The 19773-nt window shown below is 36.3% G+C and overlaps 1 protein-coding gene across 1 annotated transcript in view; it reads left to right on the plus strand.

Moving 5' to 3' along the window:
• Positions 1-19773, plus strand: part of lck (LCK proto-oncogene, Src family tyrosine kinase) — a 33507-nt gene that overhangs the window by 1974 nt on the left and 11760 nt on the right. The window contains exons 3-10 of the mRNA XM_051723511.1: positions 2494-2597; positions 4876-4939; positions 5055-5145; positions 6212-6313; positions 7289-7392; positions 9018-9167; positions 9339-9491; positions 16676-16855. Of these exons, the coding sequence (XP_051579471.1) occupies positions 2499-2597; positions 4876-4939; positions 5055-5145; positions 6212-6313; positions 7289-7392; positions 9018-9167; positions 9339-9491; positions 16676-16855 (943 nt within the window). The 5' untranslated portion in view covers positions 2494-2498. The remainder of the gene's footprint in view (positions 1-2493; positions 2598-4875; positions 4940-5054; positions 5146-6211; positions 6314-7288; positions 7393-9017; positions 9168-9338; positions 9492-16675; positions 16856-19773) is intronic.

Raw genomic sequence — 19773 nt, forward strand, 5'->3', positions numbered from 1 at the left:
GCACTTGCCTTAATTCTTCTGTAAAAACTCATGTATTATTTGAGCTGTAAAGTTGTTTAAATTGTCATTTCTACAGTCATTTTAGGGTTTGTTGACATTACATCATCATGGCAACGAAGTTGTAAAATTGGCTATAACTTTACACAGAAAAAGTTAGTAAGCAATTTTATCACACTATATTGTGTTACACATATTTTTTATGTCTTGTGGCTATACATTTGAAATAGTGACTATTTTAATGTTTACGGACTGGCCCCATTCACTTCCATTGTAAGTGCCTCACTGGAACCCAGATTTTTGCATTTAAAAAATACATTTAAAAAATGTATCATTTTTGTGGTAATCAACATTATGTCACAAATGCTGTTGATTAAGCTTAACTTGTATTGAACCCTGAATATCCCTTTAAGTGTCAAACAATACGGTTTGGGACCACTGTATGATATAGAACCACAGAGAGTGAAATCAAAACTTTTCTTAGACTGTTTGACTTCTGTTTGCTCTCTGACAGAATGTTGAGACAGTGCACAGTGGCATATCAACTCATGTGAGAAGGAGAGAAAGAGAAAACCCTGTGATTAAGTCAGTGGGATTCCAGAGGCATTTAGTCTATTTGGCTTCATTTCAGTCCTACAAAAACACATCCTCTGTAACAGATACTACAGGGAGCAACTTGAGGCCTGAATCAGCCCAAAACCTGCAGTGGGAAACTTACTCTAAAGCAGCAAATTGTCATTAAGATACATTAAACAAGCTCACTGCTATACAATTTTATATTGCTCTTCTGTAACTTTTAAAATGTCAGTACCTCAATTCAGCAGTGAAGTGATAAATAAGCTTATAGACAGCTGTAGTTTGCACAGTTATTCAACTTTAGTCTAACAAATGAGACAATGTCACACAAACATTGGCAATGCTCATTCAAGCTCAAAACATCTGACCTTGCTGTTTACCTCTCGAGACTCATTTGCACAGATGCTAGGTAGGGTCAGGAACTGGCCTGTGTTCAGTGGAAAGTCGTGACTGTTTGGAGATCCTGCTTTGATTTGGGCTGCGCTCCCAAACAGTCCCAGGAGCTCACAGTGCTCTGTTTGACCCCAAGGGTTACACTTTTCCTGACCAATGCTGTTTCTCACGGGTCCAAACCGCACAGGGACATGCACATTTGAGTTAGCATATTAACCTATTTATCTGTGTAATGGTAATGAAAAGGCTTGTGGACGTGTGTGTTTGCATATACCATACAGACAGTGCATCCGTACACACAAACACATTTGCACAGTGATTTTTATCAATGTACAGTACTCCCACACTTTTTCACCAATTAATTTCCATGATTTGCATGACTTTTTCAGCTATTTGTGATTATTACTGGATAAGGATTTATATATATATATATATATATATATATATATATATATATGTGTGTGTGTGTGTGTGTGTGTGTGTGATTATTACTGGATAAGGATTTATATATATATATATAGCTTATATATATATATATATTGACCAATTAGATAATGATCATTCAATAATCATTCAGACCAATTTTTGAACCATTTTGACCGGTTCATTAAAAATAACTCAAAAGAGTGAATCGCCTACAATTCGAACATCACTACAGCATGCTAGCAAGTTTTGCTCAACACAACTCTACACAAGAGCAATATTTAGCTGAGGAAATATGTACACCAGAGCAATAGCCGAGGAAATTGTTTAGAGAACAGCATAACTAGAAAAACGTGTTTCTTTTAAGACTTTTAAGCTTCTATTCATTCCCATGACTTTTCCAGGCCTGGAAAACACAATTTTAAAATTCATCGATATTTCTAGTTTTTGCAGGAACCCTGATATTTATTCAAAGCTAAGTTACACAAACTCCTTCAACCATGTACAGGCGCACATGCCTGCTAGTTGAATGCTAAAACACAAAACACACCATATCCCTAATCTGTTCATTCATCTGTCCTCTCAGTGTGTGTATTGGAACAAGTGTATCTAGAATTCATAGGATTAAGCTCCTTACAGATCTGCTCCAGAACTGCTGTTTGTCTCATTTACTCTGAATTCAAATATTAAATCAAATCAGACAAATCTAAAATAAAATTAACCAAATACATTTTTTCTATTCTATTCTATTATATTATATTATAATACAAGTAATTATTTTGTGATTTGTTTGATGATAACATTTTTGATGAAAAGCTCTCCATGAATTACCTGTCTGTTCAAATGTGAGCCATCTCAAACAAATGAATTGAATTACAGTAATAAAAAACAAATAAAAAGGATAACATTTTAGCATATATCAACAAATAGATAATATACACAAAAACATATTTATTTATTCATTTGACACTCCTTGGAACTTTTGTTTCCCAGGATTTGGAAGGATTACACTTGTTGCTGAAACAGTGAATAAATATTCATTGATTTATCTCTAATATAGCCATAATCCTTATCGTTGTTGCCATTGTTTTGTCTCATGCTTAGTAAATATGGGGAACTGCGGCTCCTTTGATCCTGATGATGAATTCTCCTACCATCCAGACGAATGGTGCGATCAGTGTAACTGCCCAAAGCCTCCACCCAATCAAGTATGTCTGGGTCTTTGTACTGCTGTAGTGAATATTATGTAACCTTTACAAATAAGACTTATTTTACTCATTGTCCACCAGAATTAATGCAGAAAGGCTTTGTGCTCCTGTGCAATGCATTAGAAAATGTGACAGTTTTTGGGATTTCGTATCACATTGTTTAGAATTGTGGGACATGGGAAGAGTTTGATCTCACGTCAGTTTTAATGTGAGACTTAGATACAGAAAACTCAGTATTTGTGTGAGGAGATGAGAGATTAAGAAGGAAAGAGAGAGAGACAGAGAGAGAGAAAGGAAGTGGTAGAGTCTTTCTCTGTGCTAAAGACATGCATATAAGTCACAAATCATTGTGGTTTATATTATACACGTGACAACACAACAATGTACAGTATCACAAACTGTTACACAAGTCCTTTTGAAAAATGATCACATGCATGTTGAAGGTTTAACCTTGAAAGTAAAACAGAAAATGTGCTTTTGTATTGTGAGGTGATCTTTTAATCTGAATTTGCATGATATAATTGATAACTGCTGTTGAAACATTGGAAGCAGAAACAGAAACACAAAATAACTACACATCAAGAATACATTTTGTCTCTTCCAACTGCGGCCGGTCTGTCCAGCCATGAATCTTTCCTCAGATGGGTCAACCGCTTACATAATATGGAGGCAAATGAGCCTTTGTTTTGATAATCAAACGGGGACTAAAACATCTAGCTATATTTGAGACAAATATTCGCATGTGATTTGTTTATATTGAAGATTAACAATTAAGAGAATAACACGTCACTCATGGCGCACTGAGAATGATGAACGTGCTGGAATGTTTGATTTTATTGAGTAAAAATCATTGATAGACTAAAATAACTGTCCTTTACAGTACTAAAATAAAATCTTTTGACATATTTTTAATCTTTATAGAATCTACTGTATCTAATAATATCTATAATATAATAGTAATGATATAATTAATGTTTTAATAATATTAATTGCTATAACTGTTCTGATTATAAATAGAAATAGCCCTTTAAATAATTGTCAAAATATTAATAACTACAGTCTTGACCAACACAAAATAGGTATTGTTTCAAAGCTTAGAAGCTCTATTTTACAATGTATGTAGGCATTATGACCAAAACTGAACAAGTGCTTTGAAATTTGCAGACAAATCAGAAGTGTTCCATTTTGATAATTTATGAAAAATTTTGCACTGTAAACATTATTGTAATCGGCAAAAACATCAAACTCATCAATGTGTCACATGTTGTTGGAAAGCTCTTAAAGAGTAGAATACAACAAGCCCATTGTTTTTACTCACATACAAAAATATAGCGAGTAATAGCTAAGTATATGTCTTTGACATTTATGTTTCATGTGAACAGGTGTTGCTCATTTGCTTAAAATGTTACGAAAAATAAACAGAACATAAAATATCACAAACCATTTCTTAGAAGCGATTATCTTTCAAACAAGTCCACACATAAGGTAATCAGGATGCACAGATCATTAGATAATTGACTCGAAGCACAATGTGCAGCATCTGGCTATCTGGCAATCTGGCTGAAAACATTTTAGCTTTCCTGGATCAGATGACGTCATTGGAAATGATGTAGCGCCATGGAACACTAAATAATCAGATTGGGTTCAGGTCTGTGCAAAAAGTCATCCATATTTGGGCAGAGAGACATGTGACTGGTGACTGTTTTTGAATGTGGAATAAGTCCTTATGTACAATTATTATGTTTTATTTGTTTGGAGAGCTTTTGGACACTTGAATACGTTTTTGGACACTACGATAAATTATTTTTGTAATGCTATAACTTTTGATTGCTTTGTTGAATCAACACAAAAATGTGCCTAGTTACAGTTGACATGACTAGGTACAAAAAATAAAATTCAGTTCTTTGGAGCCACTTTATTTATACCCAGAGATATATAATGTAAAATAAGAAACATAATTTAAAAAAGTAAATTTTTGGCTCAAGTTTTAGCAGTTCCTTAGGCTGGGAGTCTCAGAATTTATCATAAACTATATTATTACAAAATCTGCTGAACACTTCACCCTCCTTGTTTTTTATTATTTATTTTTTAGAGCCTTTAATTTTGGGAATGCCTCTAAATCAGGATATCTTTAAAAACACCCTCAGAGCTTAAAGGGATAGAATTTGCAGGCATTGTTTTCTAGCAATAACTTTTTTCTTTTAAATAATTTTTGTATTCATAGATCTTCTATGTCTGTTTTATACTCTTTTTCTTCCTCTCTGTCTCTCTTTCACAGTTATTTGATCCTCTGATTCCATATCCATCCCAGTACACACCTCCACCATCATCTCCTCTTCCAGGTGAGATGGCACCCTACTTACCTGTGGTAAACATGTGGTTTTACTGTGGGGTTCAGGAGGGACACCCACATGGATCCTGATCAGACAGCTCACTATTGCAATCTGTGTATTCTAGATAACCTGGTGGTAGGCATATACAAATATGAGCCATGTCACAGTGATGACCTTGGCTTTGCGAAGGGGGAGAAGATGAAAATCCTAAATGCGTAAGCTTTTTCTCATGATTGTAATGTTGAAAACAGATATTCTCTGTAGAGCCTAGATAGGTTTGACCAATTAACCATCTCACATGCCATAAATTATTATAATTTGATGGATAATCAGCTGATAACTTAAAAAAGCTACTAAATATCATAAATCTTAAAAAAAAGTCAATTCATCTTTTTGATTTAATGTAACAGTTCACCCATTATTTTCTCACCCTCATGCCATTCTAAACCCATATAACATTCTTTCTTCTGCTAAACATAAAAGGAGATGTTTTACTGAATATCCCTGGATGGCTTTGCAATACAATGGCACTTGGTGACTAACTTTTAAGCTTACAAAGGACCCAAAAGTATCATAAAAGTAGTCAGTGCCTCATTTGTGGCATAATTGTTTACCACAAAAATTAATTTCGACTCGTCCATCCTTTTCTTTAAAAAATCGAGGTTACAGTGAGGCACTTATAATGGAAGTGAATGGGGCCAATTTATGGAGGGTTTAAAAGCAGAAATGTGAAGCTTATAATTTTATAAAAGCAATTACATTAATTCTACTGTTAAAACCCATTTATAATTTGAGCTGTAAAGTTGTTTAAATAATCATTTTCACAGTCGTTTTAGGGCTTTAGAGTTTGTTGACATTACATCATCATGGCAACAAAGTTGTAAAATTGGCTATATCTTTAGACAGAAAAGGTTATTAAGTGATTTTATCACACTAAAATCATGGTAACACGCATATTGTTTATGTCTATACTTTTGAAACAGTTTGCATTCTAACATTTACTGATGGGCCCCATCACTTCCATTGTAAGTACTTTACTTAGTTGCAAAAAAATAAAATAAGGAACACAAAAAAAATTATTAATACATTTTTGTGGTAATCAACATTATGCCACAAATACTGTCGATTGAGGTTAACTTGTACTGAACCCGGAATATTCCTTTAAGAAGTTTTAGAGAAGTAAAAGACATTTTAGTTCAGAGTCAAGGTTACAATTTCTGCAGCTTTAAGAGTTTTAAGACTGTCCTGTGTCTGACTGTGTTCTGTTTGTTTGCCTCTCAGGGATGACCCTGAATGGTACATGGCAGAGTCTCTGTCTACCGGGCAGAGGGGATATATACCACAAAATTTTGTAGCAAAACTGAACAGCATGGAGACAGAACCGTGAGTCATGCAGCACTCTAGAGAGCAACAGCACACATACTTTTTCAGAACACCATCAGTTCATAGAGCATAAACCGTCCAGCAGCATGCCGTCCATACAGAGTCAAATCTATGCAATTAAACACATTTTTGGAATACCATACATAAAATGTTGGTACAGATATCACTGAAATAGGTGTCCTGAAAAATCACACTTCTCTCTGAGACCCCTAGGCTATGTAAACAGCAAAAAAAGAATTGGGGGAACAGCTTATGCAATTTCAGTCAGTCAGAGAACGTTCTCTGCCTTTTACATTTTCTGGTTTCCTGACATCAGGTTGGCTGACGTGTCTTTGAAGGGCGGGTTTTGGAGAGAAGGTGTGTGGTTGAAGAGATGGGGGTGTTCTAATTCAGTGGAAGTTAGCAAAACGGATAAATTACCTAGAGCGCTTTTAAAATTGTAGTTGTTAAAAAGTCCTTCTGTATCTTAATTAATAAATCTATTATGCTATTTAACACAAGTACCTGTATATACAGATCAGTTTCTATAGGGTTACGAACAGAGAAGATCAAATCAGTTTCTCCACAATGAGATCTGGGAAATGACGCCCAAGCCTGAGACTGAAAGTGTGATTCATTTAGGGTACTCCCTGCCTCTTATGGCAGACGTCACATCTCTTATATCCTCCCACTTTAAAACGAAGATCACTATATTAAACCTCTCCAATACTTGCTGACACTGCATATATCTGTGTGTTCAAGTGTTTTCAGTCTCTCTTCTGAGAGCAGGCCATGAAACACCCCAGTTTATTAATTTTACAGACAATCAAAAGCCAAAATGAATGATCCAATGGATGAACAAACACAAAATGTACTGATGAATGTATCAAAACTATGATAAACCTTTTCTACTTTTAAACTGAAAACTTATAAAGTTTGACGTATAATATTAAAACTGTAATATTATCACTGGATAACAATAATGTTGCATTGCAGGTGGTTCTTTAAAAATCTCTCAAGGAACGACGCCATGAGGCAATTACTGGCACCTGGTAACACACAGGGCTCCTTCCTCATCAGAGAGAGTGAGACCACACCAGGTAGGAAATGCTGAGTCAAATATATTTCTCCCCAGAAAACAACAGAAAACCAAATGCACAGCGTGAAGGCACCAAAGCCAGTGCTATCCCATTACAGTTCAGGGGAAGAATGTTTTTCTTTCCTAGATTCACTATGAAAGTGATATTATTTTATATAAGTCACAGTGTTAGATACAGGGTTCCCACAGTCATGGACATTTTTTTTAGGGAATTTTAAAATTGGGATAACCAGGCCTGGAAAAGTCAAGGACATTTTTTTAAGTGATTATACATCTTTCTAGTTTTGTTTAGCTCTAAAACACTTAAATAGATAGATATTGCTTTTTGTGAGAGGGGAAAATGTGTTCTTTGTGAGTTTTTGTAAGGGCAAAAATTCTAATAATAATATTTATAAAAAAACATATTTTTTTTTTATTATTGAAGATATTTGCACACTAAGTATAATTGTTTATATTAAATATAATATAATAAAAACACAATAAAAATGTATATAGATATAATCAAATGTACTGTATATAATAAAAATATATTAATTTCCAATATTGGTAATTAAAATAAAAAGGAAATCCTGATCAGCAATCTATAAATTATTTGTAGAATTCTTTAACCCATTTACCATAAATGACTGAAAAGTTTATGGAAATTCATCGGTCAAAGGGAGTGGAAAAAAATGCAGGAAAGACTTTCTTGGCTTTTCAGAATAAATTCAGCGTGAATTGCTGAACATTTTCTTCTAAATGACTAAATTACTTTCCTCTAAATCATTCAAAAATGAATCTGAACTCCATTCTAGTAATTCACTGTAAGTCATTATAGTTATCAAGTTGTAAAAAAATTGTTTACTCAAGTTAAGCTTAATTTTTTTACTAGTTTTAATTAAGTTACTGCTACTCTCTAAGTTGTTACTCCCTGAAGTTGTCATTAATAAAATCATTTAAGTGGTCCTAATTAAACATTACTTGAAATGTCACATTTTGGAATCATAACTCAAATAAATACGTTCTTTAAACTTTGGTTTCGAGTACTATTAACTCAAAATTATCAAGTACAAAATTGTGGCTGTGTGGAATAGCCAAGCCTTGCTCTTGAATAAATGATGTATGTTTGGACAAAAAACAAGGGAACTTATGTAGAAGAATAATAATTGTTATTTAAAATTGTACATAGTTTTGTGTGGGTGCCTCGTGCCGTCCCGCAAGATGCCGCCCTGGGCAACTGCCCATGTCGCCCATGCCTAAATCCGGCACTGCATTATGGGATGCAATTTGTCCCATAAGGTGGTCAGATGGCGTTACGCCGAAATTGTTCCAGAACGTAAATTTAACATTGATATAAGTTGGACATTTTTCATACGTGAGTAAGGGGTCGTCTGAAAAGTCAACACATTGTGCTGAAACGTGCTAATACTGTGAAGGGTGTGGTAAGGGACCGTCTGAAAAGTCCCCCCCCCCCCCATTTTTTCACTCTCTTCCGATGTTGGCAAGTATGCCAATTGCCTTAAAACATCTAAGTAAGGTTAACTAATTACTGTAGATTTTACAGTTGTGAAAGTGGATGTGTGAGAACATTATTTGCACAACTGGCAGTTTCTGACTCTGGGTTCTCCTGTTGTTCTGGTGCTTCAGGTAGTTTCTCCCTGTCCGTGAGGGACCTGGATCACACGCAGGGTGACATCATCAAGCACTACAGAATCCGTAACCTGGATGCAGGCGGATTCTACATCACCACCAAGATCTCCTTTAACTCTCTTTCAGAGCTGGTCAAACATTATTCACGTATGTGCAGCAGAGCCTTACACAAACCCTTCCTATATTCAGCAGAGACTCTCTCATTTTTCCATTAGCCAGATATCCTCTTCAGAAGAGTATTCTGATCAGATCAAATCTTCTAAGCGGTCAAGTGTATTCTAGTGTAGTTGAAATAGCATGTACTCTCTCTTTGTGCAGGAGAGGCTGATGGACTCTGCACTCGTTTGGTGAAGCCGTGTCAGACACGAACACCTCAGAAACCCTGGTGGCAGGACGAGTGGGAAGTGCCCCGTGAATCTCTCATACTAGAGCGCAGACTGGGCCAGGGGCAGTTTGGAGAAGTGTGGATGGGTAAGAAGAATTAGTATCTACACTCATGGACATTGCACCAAGTTTTGGGCCCCGGGCACAGAACTATTTTAGGGACCCCTGACAAATTTGTGTTTGTGGTGGGGATAATATCCAGTGTAAACATTTTAGATGGATATTTAACAGTGCTTATTCACTAATTTGTATTTTCATACACAAATATTATTGAATCAAGCAAAATATTACTAAAAAAAGACCACTAACAAAATAAATTATACATGTATACATTTATGAGTTATGAGTCACCATTACATTTCTGAAATGAGAAGAGTGCCAGGTTGTTCAGTCTATCCTGAGACATTTCTGCTCTCAGGTAGTTTTAGAAAGTCTTAAATTGCTAATTGATATTTACACAGGGTCCAAAATTAACTTAAAATTAGGGCTGTTTTGTTACAGGTTTCCAGGTTCTAGGTATATTTTAGTTACAATTTCCATTTAACTTTAATATAAAATCAATTATTTCTCAGCTCATGCTGTTTTTATGAAGGGAACTTCTAACCTTCTAGGTAACCCTTCTAGGTACAATTTGAAAATATAACTTTTACAAATTATATTTTGTCAGTTTTTCATCTTATTGGTTGCATTATAGCTTTTGAAAAATGCATTATATTCCATCAATACATGCAAATATATTTGTTACATGTTCATTGTTAACATGCATAAATTGTTCCATTTACAATTTGTGACAGGTCTCAGGTCAGTCTCAAGGAAAATGAGAAAGCGGGAACCAGCTCACTCTTTAGCGTTGTTTATTATAGGTCGCTTTCCAGCACACACACAACACAAAAACGCTCCGACACTCAATAATAAACACAAAAGTAATTCTCCTCTTTAACACATACAGCGTCATCTCGGGACTCTAGCTCCTCTCTCTCGCCACTGTGGCTCTGGCTGCTTCTTTATCTCCCTCCAGCTGTCACTGTAACACAAAACAGCTGTCAGAGATAATTTCCCACTCGCTCTCCATTCACAAACCTGCACTCAACCACGCCCCCATCACCACACAATTATTTACAATGATACTCAGAATACAGGCTAAATCGGCACTGTCCCTTTAAATAGACAACAGCATCTGAGCACAACTACAGGTGATTTTGTTCCTCACATATTCTTTTGGTGGCTTAATGTGAGGACAATTTCACATGTATCTCATGGATTTCTGGAAAAAAAATAACAGTTAGGCATCATAGATAAACATCTGATGGTAAATTTTGCACTGAAGTAAAATATGTTTATACAGTAGATGCGTGAGTTGTGGCAGATGTTGACAGTTTGATTTGAATTGTGCATGTCACTTTATTAAGCAAGCATCTAATTGTTGTTCACTGTTTAATGAAAAGCATGTAATGATGCAGTTCCTAATAATGTTACCTGCCACCTGGTGAATATTTCCGTTTTATTTTCTCTCCAAAATCATTTTTTCTCTCACATTTGGCGTATGCCAGGTGTTAATTTTGGAACATGCTTACATCCATATTAAACAAATATTCACCTAAGTAGCTACGCTGACATATATGGCTCACTTTTCTTCTGCAAAAAAACTCATAAATTGTCTGCTACCTCCTGCTCTTTCTCCACTCCTCTTTCTTTTGAATGTCCAATTTTGGATTCATTTCTGTAGATACATTAACAGACTAAGAAAATGACATCATGACGTGTGCTCAGTTTGGACCGCATGCTGGCTGATGGACCAGACCACTTTCGCTTATGTTGACAGGTTGTATATAAATACAAATAATAATATAATGGAATATCAATGAAGCCTTTCTGTGGGCCCCCCTCCAGTGAGGGCCCCTTTTACTCAGTTCCATCATTACCCGCGGTCCGACGCCCCTGTCTACACTGCAAAAATAAATAATATTAATATGATTGTCCTGTTTTGTCTTGTTACAGTCTCTAAACATCCTTAAAACAGGATAAATTTACCTAAGAAGCAAAACAGTGTAAGATATTATGGCTTGCTTTTAGGGAATGTATCTTGAATAGACTGGTAAGTGGATTTTGTCTTGTGGCAATGGTAGATTTTGTGCAAAACACAATAAGTATTCAAGATACATTGTCTGAAATAAGCAGTAAAATCACAGTTTTGGTTAAATTATCTTTATGTTTTAAGAATGTTAAAAAGTTATGTTTAAGAATGTTTAGATATTTCTCAGGAAAACAAGAGATACTAATATATACTCACTAATATATATATATATATATATATATATATATATATATATAGTAATATATATATATATATATATACACTACCGGTCAAAAGTTTTGAAACACTTGACTGAAATGTTTCTCATGATCTTAAAAATCTTTTGATCTGAAGGCGTATGCTTAAATGTTTGAAATTAGTTTTGTAGACAAAAATATAATTGTGCCACCATATTAATTTATTTCATTATAAATCTAAAATTTAATAACAAAATAAAAAAAAAAAAGTTTTTGAAATTGATGACTTGGACCAAATAATAAAGAAAAACAGCCAATAAGTGCCCAGCATATAGATGGGAACTCCTTCAATACTGTTTAAAAAGCATCCCAGGGTGATACCTCAAGAAGTTGGTTGAGAAAATGTCAAGAGTACATTCTAGGCAAAGGGTGACTACTCTGAAGATGCTAAAATATAACACAGTTTGATTTATTTTGTATTTTGTTTAGTCACAACATAATTCCCATAGTTCCATTGATGTTATTCCATAGTTTTAATGACTTTACTATTATTCTAAAATGTGAAAGAAATTATAATAAAGAATGAGTAAGTGTTTCAAAACATTTGACCGGTAGTCAAACTTCGTGCATGACACGAGTAATTTTTCCAACAATTGTTTACAGACAGATTGTTTCACTTTTAATTGACTATATCACAATTCCAGTGGGTCAGAAGTTTACATACACATAGTTAACTGTGCCTTTAAGCAGCATGGAAAATTCCAGAAAAGTATGTCAAGCCTTTAGACAATTAGCCAATTAGCTTCTGATAGGAGGTGTACTGAATTGGAGGTGTACCTGTGGATGTATTTTAAGGCCTACCTTCAAACTCAGTGCCTCTTTGCTTGACATCATGGGAAAATCTAAATAAATCAACCTCTACAAGTCTGGTTCATCCTTGGGAGCAATTTCCAAATGCCTGAAGGTACCACATTCATCTGTACAAACAATAGTACACAAGTATAAACACCATGGGACCATGCAGCCATCATACCTCTCAGGAAGGAGACGCATTCTGTGTCCTAGAGATGAATGTAGTTTGGTGCGAAAAGTGCAAATCAATCCCAGAAAAACAGCAAAGGACCTTGTGAAGATGCTGGAGGAAACGGGTAGACAAGTATCTATATCCACAGTTAAACGAGTTCTATATCGACACAACCTGAAAGGCTGCTCAGCAATGAAGAAGCCACTGCTCCAAAACTGCAATAAAAAAAAAAAAAAGCCAGACTACAGTTTGCAAGTGCACATGGGGACAAAGATCTTACTTTTTGGAGAAATGTCCTCTGGTCTAATGAAACAAAAATGGAACTGTTTGACCATAATGACCATCGTTATGTCTGGAGGAAAAAGGGTAAGGCTTGCAAGCCGAAGAACACCATCCCAACCGTGAAGCATGGGGGTGGCAGCATCATGTTGTGGGGGTGCTTTGCTGCAGGAGGGACTGGTGCACTTCACAAAATAGATGGCATCATGAGGAAGGAAAATTATGTGTATATATTGAAGCAACATCTCAAGACATCAGCCAGGAAGTTAAAGCTCAGTCACAAATGGGTCTTCCAAATGGACAATGACCCCAAGCATACCTCCAAAGTTGTGGCAAAATGGCTTAAGGACAACAAAGTCAAGATATTGGAGTGGCCATTACAAAGCCCTGACCTCAGTTCGATAGAAAATTTGTGAGCAGAACTGAAAAAGCGTGTGCGAGCAAGGAGGCCTACAAACCTGACTCAGTTACACCAGTTCTGTCAGGAGGAACAGGCCAAAATTCCAGCAACTTATTGTGAGAAGCTTGTGGAAGGCTTCCCAAAACATTTGACCCAAGTTAAACAATTTAAAGGCAATGCTACCAAATGCTAACAAAGTGTATGTGAACTTCTGACCCACTGGGAATGTGATGAAACAAATAAAAGCTGAAATAAATCATTCTCTCTACTATTATTCTGACATTTCACATTCTTAAAATAAAGTAGTGACCCTAACTGACATAAAACAGGGAATATTTTCTATGATTAAATGTCAGGAATTGTTAAAAACTGAGTTTAAATGTATTTGGCTAAGGTGTATGTAAACGTCTGACTTCAACTGTATTCTTATTTAATGGATTTATCTTTTTTTTTTTGCTATTTGTCAACAAGCAAGGCTGCTTTAAACATTTTCAATGCTTTTTACATGTTGAATGACACAAAGCACAGCCCACAAAGAAAAGAAAGCATGTTTTCCCACATTTTTAAGCATTAAAGACATCTGAGAGCATTAGGAGACTTATAAGCATTAAAGAATTCTGTTTGAAGAAACAAAGCATATGCATGTCAGTATCCGGGCCTGAACTGTCTGCGCTTGTCAGGAAATGTTTGATAGAGCTGAATTGGACCATAACAAATGGTACATTATAACACACATCTGCAGGCTGTTGTGTGTGTTACTCTTAGAGCAAATCTATGTCTCGCATGTCAAAAAATTAAATACAGTAAGCCACATGGTTATCAGAGCACTGTGAATTGGCAGATTCATCATTTTGGCTGGCCACATCCAGTGATCTAAGATACACTCACATGCACACATTTATTTATTTACTTTATATTACATTTTATTTTATTATTATTATTATTATTATTATTTATATTATTATTATTTATTATACAATTATTATTTTATTCTTTGATTTTTCATTAGGATTTTCTCTCTCTCTCTCTCTCTCCCTAATTCAATGATTATGCTTTTATTTCATCCATTTCATTCACTCACCTGTACACTAAAGAATTTTCAATAGCCATTAGTTAAATAAATATAAATATATTATTGTTTCTCCACCTTTTTTATGTTCAGTTCCAAACATGATATTGCAGTTTAGCTATGACAGTAATAGCATACATATAACCTATGACCTCATGTGATTTTGTGTTTAAATGTTGATGTGTTTAGTTTCCAAACATAAGCAAACTGCAGCCGTTAAATTATGCTGTCTTTGTGTTGGCCCTAAAAATAGAACCATGGAAGTCACTTCATTGCCTTAGTTTTCACCACTTCCTGTCCCTGGTTTCCATAGCAACCAGCTTGTTTCCTTTGCTACCTGTCTGCTCTGTGACCTCAAGAGCCCGTATCATAGCTGCCATTTTGTTTAGCTTATCACTTCATTCAAATGAAAAGAACGTTCTGCTCATTAAACCCCATTTTCAGTTGTGATTACATCATACAGCTGAACGCCACAAAAAAGCCATAAAGTGAACTGGTTATCAAGCAGTCAGAAAATGTCATGTGAAGCTAAAGAAATTTGGTGAAGTAAAACAACCGACTGAGTTTCTCACAGATTATTTCCTCACGACACACCCTGAGACTAAAATGTTTTTATCAGAGCATTGTACCATCTTACATTGCCACTTATTTTTCAATGTTTCTATTAGCAGGTAATGCAAGACTATTCAGATATGCTCCTGTAGAGCCATGTCCTGCAGAATTCAGTTCCCATTCTGCACCTTATTTTAACAAGTTAAAAGAAACTCGAGACACCGTTTGGGGTTCATCAGATGCCACACTGGCGAAACCCTCTGAAGATCCTCCAGACACCCTTCAAAGGAGCCTCAAATATCCTAATTATATACTCAAGGAATTTCAAGATATATCTCAAGAGCCTCAAAGCCTTTCTTTTATGATGAGGTTTCTGAAGAAACCAGTAGCTGGGTTTTCATCCACGTATTTTTATGCGCATTTTGGGATATCAAATAAAAACTGCTGGATGGAAACACCAAGATGCAAATAAAATCTCCAAAATCCGCATACAAAAACTTAAATGCTCACTTGAGATGGACACATTTTTTATTTGATAAGAAGAATTGACTTATGCGTATAGACTATGATGAAAACACAGGCTGGCTTTCCATCCAATTTCCTTTCCATTTTTATGCACATTTTGAATTGCATTGGCATTTCAGCCCTCATTATATCAGATATTACACTTGTTCTGCGGTGGCTCCAGGCAGCATTCAATAAAATGATGTACAATTGCTCCAATCCTGGAAATAAAGCTCTGCCCAAAGCAAGGAGTTTATTCAGTTGCTCCATCACGAAAAGGTGGCTCCCTCAAGATAATGCACATTACGTAGTGGATGGGAACGCATAACATCTCGTATTTTCTTTAGTCTCATTTTTAGAAATTAGCTTAAAAAAAATATGAAACATTTTGATGGAAACCCAGCTACATTTACTGGATAAACTCCTGTTGAATTTATTAGGAATACATGATGTGCATCAAAAAAGTAATGTGACTGAACATCTAGTTCATAACTGGACTTACCAGCGGACCAGTCATCGCATCTGAAATGTTACTCTGGTCATCCTGAAATTACAGTGTCTACATTTTCTCTGGAAGAGACGATTTTGTTCTTTTGAACACGTGGGATGGAAATTATGCTTTATTCGCACATTGTTTTCGTGATATTATAGTTTTTGCATAAATTTAATTCGCAACTTGGATGGAAACATAGCTGCTGACAGTCTTTAGAGTTCTTGCAGGACAATACTGTCACAGGCCCACCACAAAAAATGATCAATGTTAATTAGCTCTATATTTTATAGAGAAGTAAATAAAATGTTTTCATGAAACAGAAAGTTGTCTTTACAAAAAACAAACATAACAAAGCAAAACACACACAACGTCCAAATTTTCGTTTGGAAACGCATTGATTTTGCTACAGTTATGCCTCTCATCCACACTGGAACGCGTTTTTGAAAACACCCACCATAACCACTTTGGAAAACCATGTGTTTGACTTTGCAAGGCATTGAAACATTAACAAAAGACTTAAGTTATGGTATGGACAAGTGACAGTTCTGTCAGCTGGCCCAAATCTCTCTCACACGCAACATCATGTTAAATCCTGTTTTCGGTCACTCTATTGAACTAAAGCCTTATTATAAGTCAAAAACCATCTGTTCTCTCCCTCTCTCTGTCTTAATGTGTATAGGGTTGTATAATAACAACCGTCGGGTAGCTATCAAGAGTCTGAAGCCTGGCACAATGTCCATCAGTGCTTTCCTGGCTGAGGCAAACCTGATGAAGACCCTGCAGCACCCTCGACTGGTGCGACTCTTTGCTGTAGTCACACAGGAGCCCATTTATATCATCACAGAGTATATGGAGAACGGTGAGACTCACACACATACACACACATGCTTATGCAAACAAGGGAAGGGAGAGATAAGTGCAATGACAAAGCCTCTATGTCTAGTATTAAATGATTCATCCCTATGTCCCACCTGGACTTCCTTTTCAAAAGCAGTCACACGCATTGAGTAAATATCCGCTTATACTTTCATCAGGGTTGCATGATCTAACAGGTCTTAGAAAGTTGCGTCAGTTCTACTTGAGCTCCATTTCCTCACATTACAGTGTGTTTGTATGCTTTTAGCCCACAGTAGTTCCACACTGGTGTACTTTCTAAGAAAACAAAGCATGCTCATGGCTTTGAAGGTATTTGCAAAGGAGCGTCAATCCCTCACTTGAATGATTTTTTAGCAGGGCAACATCAAACATCCTCATAGGGGTATTTCAGAGGAGCAACTTTATTTGGTCTCTTTATGGACCGCATTGTCAGAGTTTTTAAATATCCAGATGTAAGGATTCTCTGTGGTCTGACTCTCTTTCTTAGATGGATGAGGTGTTGAACTCATAGGTCATCACATTACATCGCCTCACATCTTTGTAAACATACGTAAACTATATCACACAAGCAAAGGTTTTGTATGACCCTTTATCAGCACGGTTGTGATTTGGCCGCAGGCCAAGCTGCAAGTAATCACAGCCATTTTAGGGCCATACAGCATGTTTGCAAGTGTGATATTGCTTTTATTCAACAGATCAACAAACAAATAAATGAAAAAATTAGGAAAAACTAAGGACTATCTCAAAAAACCCCACTTGTGCATGGAACTACTTACACCATGAATCAGGATCTGCCGTTGCTAGTTCAAAAGATTTACCCATCATTTTAGAACTAGAGATGACTTGGACTGAAAATCCAATGAAAGTGTACTATGAGTGTATTTCTGTAACCAACATAACAGAGTTTGGAATGTTGGACATTACATGCACTCAGCGGATGTGCTTGCCTGACGTAGCAGAAGGGACGGAATTATCTGGCTGCAATGCTAGCCTGACAGTTGTAATCGATGGTGAATATGGCAACTAGCGAAATGTCTGTGAAGACACCACTTTGCAAATGTGAGTGGAATGCTTTATCATCAACCCAAGCTGTGTGAATACGTACATTATTTGAGATTTAAGTGTTGAACTAAGGTTGGCAGAGGTGCTAAAACTAGCAGCAACACATCACGTGTGTTTGAAATGTAATTTCATTCAGCTGTTAAACTTTGAATATTTCTGTACAGTAAAAAAACTTTAGTGTTCCATTTGGGACAATACCGCACTTCGAATATTCATACACTAGATAGCAGAGTGCATAGTGTATAGTGTGTCATTTGGGACACAGCAAATGTAACAAATGGTTAACAATCATGTTCTGTTGGTGGTCAGAGAAACCCCAAAACCCTTTAAATTGTTAAAAAAAAAAACAAAAAAAAATCCTTTGCATAAATGTATCAGGTAATAGTTCATTACTTTTTCCTAATCTTATGAGAACTGATTAATAACCTTTTTTTCAATTTGATAACAACATTCAAGAGTCACTGACAAATAAGTTTGTTGATAAAAATTCAAAATCGTTATGGTAGTAGAAATGTAATCTCTGTGTCCAATTTGGTTTCATACATTTTTGGAAAACAAAAATATAATATGGTTTTACCATAAAGTAAAAGGTATTAAAGTACTTTCCTTGCACTTTGAATGCATGAGAGTGTATTCTCTCTCTTTTTTTTACAAACACATTTATATATATATATATATATATATATATATATGTGTGTGTGTGTGTGTGTGTGTGTGTGTGTGTAACAAATGTTCACTGAAAAGGAGGAAGTGGGAGACGGCGAATCCAACTCAAATGGTATCTTTTTATTTCCTTTAAACTTAATATTTACGCTTTTCAGCGGTCACACTCAGAAACTACACTTTTCAGCAGACATAAAACAATACAGTCTTTCTCCAACTCAGGTCTCGTAACTCTCCCCCTCTGACTGGTGTCTGGCTCGCATTTAAAGCCCGTCTCCACTCTCACTGGAATGACAAACAGCTGTTAGAGACAATCATTGCCAGGTGATGATCCTTACCGTTCTCATCTCCTGAACTCACTCTCCATTCACAAACCAGTGCTTAACCACGCCTCCACAACCACATACCCCCATCGCCTGACTAAGGCAGAGGAGCCATCTGGTCTGCCCAGTACACCTCCTCCTGAGCTCCTCCCGAGCTCCTCCCTCTCCGTACCACCGCTGCCAAAGCCACGGGGACCACCTCCCTCCATGGTTTTAAGAGGTTGAGGTGGTAAATCTGACGTGCTATGCCCGTATTCATGCGTTTAACCTCAGAATCGTCTTCCTCGACTCGCCGTGTGACCTCAAAGGGCCCTTGCCACTTTGCAAGCAATTTAGAGCTTGATGTGGGTAGTAATACAAGGACTTTATCTCCCGGTGTAAATTCCCGTAGCCGAGCTTCCCTGTTATACACCAGAGTCTGACGTTCTTGAGCCTGTAGCAAATTCTCCTGGGATTGTTGTCCCAAAGTGTGGAGTTTTGCTGTCAGTTCAAGAACATATTGAATTTCATTTTTGCTGTTTGAAGGTCCCTCCTCCCAATTTTCTCTCACAACATCTAAGACCCCACGAGGCTTACGGCCATACAATAATTCAAATGAGGAGAACCCTGTAGAGGCTTGCGGGACCTCTCGCACTGCGAATAACCGGGGTTCAAGCCATTCCGAGCATCTTCGTGCATGAACTTACAAATCATGTTTTTCAGGTTTTTATTAAGCCGTTCGACCAAGCCGTCCATTTGCGGGAGGTACATGCTTGACCGAAATCAATTTAATGACCAATAATTCATACAGCTCACATAGTGTACGTGACATAAAAGTAGTGCCTTGATCAGTGAGGATTTCTTTCAGAATCCC

This window comes from Myxocyprinus asiaticus, chromosome 17 (assembly GCF_019703515.2).
Source record: "Myxocyprinus asiaticus isolate MX2 ecotype Aquarium Trade chromosome 17, UBuf_Myxa_2, whole genome shotgun sequence".
Taxonomy (NCBI): domain Eukaryota; kingdom Metazoa; phylum Chordata; class Actinopteri; order Cypriniformes; family Catostomidae; genus Myxocyprinus; species Myxocyprinus asiaticus.